Here is a 9,296-nt window from a genome sequence, read left to right on the forward strand (position 1 = left end):
TTACTTCGTACTACGTACTTCGTACGTAAGTAGTAGTACGAGTACGATACGTAGTAGTATAGTGGTGTGTGTGTGTGTGTGTGTGTGTGTGTGTGTGTGTGTGTGTGTGTGTGTGTGTGTGTGTGTGTGTGTGTGTGTGTGTGTGTGTGTGTGTGTGTGTGTGTGTGTGCGTGCGCGCGCGAGAGAGAGAGAGAGAGACACACATACACACACTTGGGTGATCATATGGTTTACTGACCATGAAAAAAATAAACAGACATTTATCTAAAGAGACATGGGAGGGGTAACAGAACTACAAGTTGCAATGAAACTGAGAAGAATTGCTGACAAAGTTAAAAGATGAGCCAAAAAAATATTCTATCAAATACAAATGACAGTACTAGGTTCTACATGAATTACACTTTACATAGAATGCTAAACTGATGAATCGAGATCCATTAATAACTAACATACATAAATTGCATTATTGTAAGACCAGTAACACTTGCTTAGAGTTTTGTTGACAATGAAATGTTCACAGAACTAAATTCCTTTGAATACTATCTGATTAAAGTTAAGGATTGCACAAACCTACTCTCATCCTACTAACAGTTGTAGTTATGAGTCTGAAACAAAATATTTGCCTCTCCATAAATTTATAACATAAAGAAGTTTCTTTCTTTTTTTCTAGATTAGTAACAAACAATCTTATATATGTAGGTTATTTTGTTTTGTTTTCATTTCTGTTAATCAAGCCAGTTTCTGGTTAAGTAATGAAAAACAGTCTTACTGTGATAATATCATTATACCAGTAGGTAAAGAAGTTGTGTATGTAGTTTTAAGGGCTTGTAATAAAAAAGAAAAAACAACTCACCTATGGGATACTTGTACTTATCAGTGTCAATTCCAGCGTACACAACACCACCAAAAAGATCATTCATAATGTGTGCTAAACCCTCAGCATTTAACATTCCATGTAGAGCACCTACAAAAATTGTTCTACTGGGATCCAGTCGCTGTGATGGACACCGCACATAGTTACTATCACCAATCACCCAAGGGATGACTTGAACCTAAAATATACAAGACAGTCTGTGGGAGAAGGTATTTTTTTATTAATGTTATAACAGCTATTTCATCCAGTTTCAAATATCATTTGGAATTATGTTAATAAACATACCTATATCCCTAACTATGAAAAAAAAATTTGTTATGGTGAACTATGCTCTAAACTACCATTGACTGTATGCAGACCAAATTCATCAGATGTTAATACATCATTGGCATTAAGTTTGATATTTGTTTTTAAGATGCAGTTGACATGCATGTAAACTTTGACAAATCAGAATCTATTACTCCACAGATTGTGGTACACAAAATATGGATAAATCTTTATGAAATACCATTTTCCCTTAAATATAAATAAACAGAGATTTCAACTCAATTTATGAAATACCATTTTCCCTTAAATATAAATAAATGGAGATTTCAACTCAATTCGTTTTAGAATTAATGGTGAAGTTCCATTTAGAGAAATACCACTTCACAGTTCAAACAAAAGATACAGAAACACTAGCAACTCACAATTACAAATACTACAATTCAACGAAACAAATTCTTAAATTTCACTTCAGCCAAGTATTATAAACAAGATTTTTCAAAGTAATCATAAATCCAATTATAGCTATAAAGCATCTCATCTTAACAGTAATTTAGCGAGCAAATTAAAAAATATATGCATCTAACAGTAGCCTAACTAACTATGCTTTCTTTATAAAGACAATGCAGATTCTCCAAGCCTCATTAAATTCAAATCACAAATTATCAATCAATCATCTTATCAAACACTTTTATAGTCTTCACAACTTATGAACATTGTAAAACATTCCAAATCTGGTTTGTTTGTTTTTTTTTTAAGAAAAACCCTGTCCTCATAATGAGAAACTAATGCATAATTTGATACGAATTCCAAATACAGGGTCAGTAACACAAGTAAATATAGCTGGGCAATTAATGATATTCGTAAACCGATTAATCAACAACCTAATTAACAGAATATATTTGAGTAATCAATCAGTACAATGCTCTTCAAACTATGGTAAGTACAAGCAAAAGAAAACTTTGGTGGCTGATTCTTCCAGCCAGTTTGCCTTCCTTCTAGTAAGCAGTTCAAAATTACTGATCGTGGCAGCTTTCCCATAACAAAGCCAGGGCAAGTAAGTTTGGTATCTAATATCTAACCCAAAACCCTCAAATCACTAAAGCTGAACAAACTTAAAATAAAAAAATTGGGTGGAGCACAGATAGCCCATTATGTAGCTTTGTGCTTAACAAACATAATAGTGATATTTTGAATAATTGAAAATGGTAATAATTGGAAGCCCTAGTTTCAATTGGTTGATTATTTTTTTTTTCAAATATATTTATTCATTATTTTTTATCAATTAGTTATCAGAATAATGTAGAACTTTAATAATTAGAAACACTAATTTATCAATTAGTTTATGTGACACTAATGTAATTGCTGCTCATAGATAATCAACTAAAATCACGCAGCTCTATAAGTGAGAAGTAGAAATTAGCATTTGCATTAAATAAATATACTTCATAAAACTTCACAGAAATCAATTGCTAATAATAAACATTAGACAAAAAATAATTTCCTTCTACCTTTGAAGCAACTGTTCTATAAATGATTATTACTATTATTACCATGGAAATTTCAGTCATTTGAAGCTTATGGAATTTACCCAAAATATATATTCCCATTTTACAAAGATATGTGTCAAGTCCTCCCATAAATTCACCAAACGTTTTACTATCTAGAAATTTCAGTTATTACAGAGGTTAGCTTTTTCTCAGTATTGATGACTACTCTTAGTTTGTTTTGATTTTTGTGCAAAGCTGCTTACTACTGGACTATCTACACTAAAATACTCTACAAGTTTACTAGGTAATCTCTTCAAACAAGATTTAAAACAAAAGTTACAGCTGTAAAAATATTTATCAATTTATATTTACAGAAGATTTCTGAAAGGTACTATAAAAATACAACACGAAATACTGGAACTGTCTAGTATATGTTCATCCTGTGAAGTACTACAATTTTAGATTTATTTGTACTTTAGTGGGAAGGATAAGTTGCAAATATCAACAATTACCACAAAGTAAAAAACTGAATTAGGCTTTTCCCAAATATAATTAATTCAAGAATGAACTTTTAATCACACACACACAAAGCATGCATGCGACTTTTGATTGAAATATGATTAGTTTGAGTTTATCATAATTATCAGAACTAAAAAATTAGGGAGCTCAACTCGCAATCTGAGGGTCGCGGGTTTGAATCCCCATCCCAACAAACATGCTCGCCCCTTTTTAGCCATGGGGGAATTATAATGTGACAGTCAATTCCACTATTCATTGGTAAAAGAGAAGCCCAAGAGTTGGCAGTGGGTGGTAATGACTAGCTGTCTTCCCTCTTAGTCTTACACTGCTAAATTAGGGATGGCTAGCACAGATAGCCCTTGTGTAGCTTTGCGCAAAATTCAAAACTAAAAAATTAATTACACTTTTTAGCTGTATGACTATATTTTATACAATAAACATTTATAAAAGATAAAAATTCACATATACACCCCTAATATGGGTGCAAACTATTTTGAAGTAATAACTATTACCTCTTTGCATCTCATTCTACGGGATGAAATCTTAAAGTACCAGTTCCCACCATTATTGAAGTCATGGGTGCAAGCTTGCAGAAGCAACTTGACACATTTTTCAGAGTCGAAAATTATGTATACATAACCAGCTTTTGGTGGATACATTTGATTTTTGTTATCTTTGCCAGGCCACTGAATTTTGATGGATCCAAAAGGTGCAAAAGCTTCAGCAAGTCCAGCTGAATAAATAAAATAAATAAAAAGGCTATAAGTTTGATAATGATAACTATTTAATATTGACAGGTAATGTGTATAAGATTTATTACTTCAAAATTCAAAAGCTTTAAAAAACTGATGAAAACAGAAAATTTGTTTTAGTGATAGACTGATAGGTTAAAAACACAGGTTTCTGCAAACTTTTATCAGATGCTTATATACTGACACTATTCCATCCTTTGTGCTTAAAAAAAAAAAAAAAAAGTACATAACCTTGATTAGCCTTGTGTGGTGATCTACATTAATCATAGGTTTTTTTGTTTTTAAAATCTCAATATTATTATTATTTAACTAAAATGAACATTCAAGTTAATCCCATGAAACTTAGGTACCTTATGCTTATGACCTTTGGACAATAAGTATGGTTTTCATCTTGATAGATACTGTGTTTATGGTGTGCAATTAGAACTTTTAATAAGAAATTAGCAAACCTCACTGAATATGTATATGGTTGGTACAATGGATCAATCCTGTATTAGAGAAGTAATGTTGACATAATTCTGAATTTACAACGTGCATCTTCACAAAATGTGGCAAGGTTTTATTCAATGGTACAAGTTTGTCGTACACACAAATAAAATCTGACAGATTGAAGTGGTAGGTGATGTTCTTGTAAAGATTAAAAACACTTTTGTCCATTTTATAGTTTGCAAACTGCATAAATTCCATTTGAATAGCCTCCTAAATACACATCTAAATTTTTTTTCAGTATTCCTGTACAATGTGTGGCATTTTCTGTACCCTAACAGTTGTGAAATGAACAAATTAGGGTAACATGAAAAGTTCATAACTGACACCAAATTCATAATACCATGTTGAATGGCACTCTGTGCAAGGTTGGGGCATGCACACTTTGACCCCTACCTGTGCACATAGGATTCAACTCATGGATATAAAGATGTAGAAAATATTCATTTCAGTCAATATGAGAGAAGTCTTGAGATGGTCTATTGCAGTGTTATGTTTTAAAGTGTTTAATACAATATAATTAAAGAAAAAAAAGTTAAACATTTTCTGGTACTTAAAACAAAAATCCTTAAATATGCTCTCTTAGACCTCTCACATCTTAACCTAAATGTAAATGTAGATTCCAGTTTTTCTGTGCAAGATTAGTTGTTTGTAGTTTACCTTGATACTGTAGCTGGCTGCAAGTAATTTTTTGGTCAAACAAATATGTAATTCTTTTTCACATTTTCATAAAATGTTCATTTATGTAGATGAAAAATAATTATCTCTGATGAATGACATTCCTTTGACAAGCCACATAAAAATCTAAGAACATAATATCAGGAGAAAGACCTTTTACCTTCTGTAATATCCCATGGTACACCACCCAAAAATACTTTACAAGAATAAACAGGATTTTTGTAGATTCGTGGAGGAAGCTGACCACTCCATGTGCAGGTAGCTTGACTAAACACTGCAATAAAAGTTACGTTTGCTAGATGAGTACAAAAAAAACAACTCATTAATACTTCACAATTACTATTACAGCATTTCATGTTTTGTTTGAAAATCCAGTCAGAACAAAATGTAGTACTGTCATCTACAGCAAATTGAAGCACACACACACACACACTACAATTATACTTTTCACATCAGTCCCTTACTTACACAAAAATACCTACCACTGTAATTTCTCAAGCAAAATTTAAAGTTTTCTGGTTTGAAAACATAAACTGGGGTGGGGAAGAATTGAAAATTCAGTTATACCCATTAATATTTAGTGCAAGAAGGTAAACACTTTATTTCCTCAATTTTGTAAAAAATGTTGGGTTGGTTTTAGAACAAATGCAAATAAATGTTAAGGTAATCTTTTCCTACCTGTATATATTCTGTACTACCAATTTAGACCAGCAGTTGCACATTTTACAACAAAATGTACAAATTACATTTCATCAATAAAATATTGATTAATTTTCCTATCTTCACCCTCCTAATTATCATACCTTTCCAATTTTTACAGAAGAGTTAACTTTCTTTATTACTTCCTGCTACCTGCTCTGTCTGTTTTGTTGAATAACAGGTTAATTAAAGTGGGAGTAGTTGTGTTAGACACACTTGATAGTATGTTTAACAATTGTTTTCTTTGTGTTACATCTAACACAAGTATATTTTAATTACAGCACTGACATTCTAGCTATTTATTGTACAATTCAGGTAGTTGTTTAATTTATCACTTATTATATGTTCATAAACATTAGTTTTAGGCTGTACTCTTTGTAACATCCTGCTACTTGACTCCACATATTAACAGTAACATGTGTCATAGTAATTTATCTCAGATGTCGGGCTACTCTAGAGTTAGTGTCAGAGCTGTTTAATGGGTTTTCATTGGTTATGAGACATTTTTAGAGAGGGTTATGGAAACTGAACTAAATCTATGAAAGTGCTTGAAGCCAATATTTTGTGTTTGTGCATTCTGTAAAAAAAGGTATGCCTTATTGTTATTTTAATTGATAGTATTGGATATAATGTTTAAAATGTTATTATTTTTAACAGTGTACTTTTATCATAGATATTGTTTTGCACTGTTAGCTTAATATACACATTTAGGACTAATCTATATTCATAAGCTGGCCAATCCTTAAGGAGATATTACTGGGTTTATGGCCGAACCTATTGTTAACAGCAACGGTACTCAACTGATGAAATTATTGTTATCATCTTTATAAGAAAAGTGGATTTAATTAGCTATAGTCATTATGGGTTGATTTTGAGTTTCACTCCAAGCAGGTAGCTTGCTCTGATCAGAAGTTAATATTAATAACTAATAAGCTTCATTACAAAGATCCAGTTTGAATCACTATTGTAAGAAATTTGATAAGAATATCAGAAATACTTCTGACACAACAAACTGAAAACATTATCGAAGTACTTAATATTTTGTTTAAAAACTAGGGTCACACAAACTATCAAAATTCAAGAGCCCACTTATATTTATTTTAGCATAAAGTTCCACAATGGGCTCTCTACACTTCCTCTACTGTGAGAATCAAAACCACAAAGTTTAACATAATAAGCACTCGGGCTTATCAATGAGCACCAAGGAATTGTATTGTTGTTCTATTAAGCAAAATATAGTTGTTTGAACAACTGTGAAAGAAATTTTAAATCACTAAACTGATGTAGATATATTTTCAGACAGAAAATTTGTATAAAAAGATAGTACTTTATCCAACCTTCAAAACAGATTTTTAAGGATGTACAAGCATTTTCAAAATATTCTAAATTCTGTTACTACAAGTTGTAAAGCTAGCTTGGGGAATTGAGACGAAAAAAAATAAGCAACTGAATGCTAGTCATATGACAGGAAATACTGATTAATTTTTTTTGTATATTTGGTCATCTTCTTTAAGTGTTGCTTGATTAGCATTTTGACTTCTGCATATTTTGAAGTTACATTCAAATGTTCTTCTTGATAAACCCTTATAGACTGAAACATACCAAAAAACTAATACTCAAAGACATATTTCTACTTGGTCAATTGTATGATCCTGCAAATTACTAATTGTGATGGCAAAGGCAGTGAATTTTATTTATTTATTTTTTTTGGGGGGGGGGTCTTCTTTTTGGACTGTCTTCCCGGTTTTGGCTTTGTTAGCCTACTGAGCCGAAGAAGCATACTTTAATTTGGGATTAAAAACTGAAATGTGCTGTAGTTAAAACATGTGGGTTATTATAGAGTGGTAGCCAAAAGTTCTGATTGGACAAAACTTGGTGATGTTGCATCAGTGCATCTCCTTGACAACTAAGTAAACATAATAGGAAGTTTTAACCAATGATTATGATTTTTGTGTACCAGCAATACTAAGCATGGGCACGCATATACCCAATTCAATTTTATTAATTTATGTTAGCTGGCTCATTTAACATAAGCATTTGAATTATCCCCAGTACACTTGGAAGCTATTCTATGTTAAGTACATTATTGTTTTATATGTAATTAATAGTATTGAAGATACTTATTTCATTATATGACATTTTATATTTAAAACAACTTTAGCCAATATGCAACCAATAGGTTCAAACTTATTTTATATCCATCCAATAAATTATTTTAATATTATGAAGAGCCTAGATATTATCATTATTATAAAATGAAAAATCATACACACATGCAGAGTTTCTATACATTTTAGCTGCATGTTCAACTGTATCCACTTCCCTAGAGCTAGAGAGAGAATTCACATTTGCCCATACGCGATCAGAGAAGAAAGGTGAAGAGAGAAGAGGAGGCTCTTCAAATTTATTTACTAGTATGTTGCTGGTAGTATTTTGGTAGCCAACTGCCCCCAGTGAGTTTGAATTGCTAATTGGAGCTCCAAGACTGAGACTACTCTGTTAAAGAAAAAAAAATCAATTAATTAAAGGATTCTTTAATCTAGTTTCATACAAACAGCAAATTACAATAAGAATTTGAAAACTGAAATACTAATCCAATACTAAGACAACTGATTTATAATTAAACTATTAGATGAATATTAATACACAAGAATAATATAGAGAGAAAAATAAGAAATTAAATAATTTTACCATAAGATCAGAAAGATTGCTTAGATCTGAAACACTGCTAATTCCACTAGTGTCAGAGTCAGTTGGTGAAGAGCTTCTGGTTTCTCTATAACTATCACAGCCCATCAAGATAGCTTGTTCCAGTGTTGGACTTCCGTGATCACTAAATTATTTTTAAGAAGAGAAAAGTAAAATAGCTAACCCTACATCGAAATATAAATTTGAAGGAAGTGGTAAACATATTAAGTACAGCATAAGAAGCCAACACTATTTTTATTAATGAAAAGCAGATTCCACTTAAAAACATGAAATGGAAGAACAAATGTGCATAGTTTTTTTTGTTTTGTTTGTTTATATAAGATATGGACAATTAGGTACCATTTGGTCCTTCATGACTGTTCCTGCTCATCCATCCTTGATAAAAAGTAAAAAGTTACCCACCCTGTATTTTTAATGAAATTACCAATTTCAAATTTAAGCTCTACTTGTAAAGTGTTCACCCCATTACAGCTGAAAGAATCTCAATCCAGTCATCTTGGTAGAAAAATAAAACTCTCATAATTGGAGCCTAGCCTGTCTTTTCCAAGTCTTAAACTTGTGTCCTCTCATCATAATACCTTCAGAACACAGCACAAAAGAAATCAGAGGTATGTATCCTAACTACCCCTAGGATAATCTTGTAGGCTCTAATAAAATTAGTTCTTATACTTCCTTTCTCAAAAGGAAGTACAAGTTAAGAGAACCTTACTTATTGTTAAAAGATAATCCATTCCCTGAATCATTCTACTAGCCCTCTCCTAACCTTTTAGTAGGTCAATATCTTAATAGGTAAGATGACCAAACCTGTTCACAGTATTCAAACTG

General features: G+C 31.5%; 1 protein-coding gene across 3 annotated transcripts in view; it reads right to left on the reverse strand.

The window, feature by feature from the left end:
* Nucleotides 1-9,296, reverse strand: part of LOC106460214 (cytoplasmic polyadenylation element-binding protein 1-like) — a 20,174-nt gene that overhangs the window by 4,410 nt on the left and 6,468 nt on the right. For all 3 annotated transcript variants that reach the window (XM_013919899.2, XM_022386874.1, XM_022386873.1), the window contains exons 5-9: nucleotides 8,454-8,595; nucleotides 8,036-8,258; nucleotides 5,224-5,337; nucleotides 3,660-3,880; nucleotides 854-1,052 (exon numbers count right to left, since the gene is read on the reverse strand). In XM_013919899.2, coding sequence (XP_013775353.1) covers nucleotides 854-1,052; nucleotides 3,660-3,880; nucleotides 5,224-5,337; nucleotides 8,036-8,258; nucleotides 8,454-8,595 — 899 coding nt within the window. The remainder of the gene's footprint in view (nucleotides 1-853; nucleotides 1,053-3,659; nucleotides 3,881-5,223; nucleotides 5,338-8,035; nucleotides 8,259-8,453; nucleotides 8,596-9,296) is intronic.

This window comes from Limulus polyphemus, unplaced genomic scaffold, assembly GCF_000517525.1.
Source record: "Limulus polyphemus unplaced genomic scaffold, Limulus_polyphemus-2.1.2 Scaffold729, whole genome shotgun sequence".
In the NCBI taxonomy this organism is placed as follows: domain Eukaryota; kingdom Metazoa; phylum Arthropoda; class Merostomata; order Xiphosura; family Limulidae; genus Limulus; species Limulus polyphemus.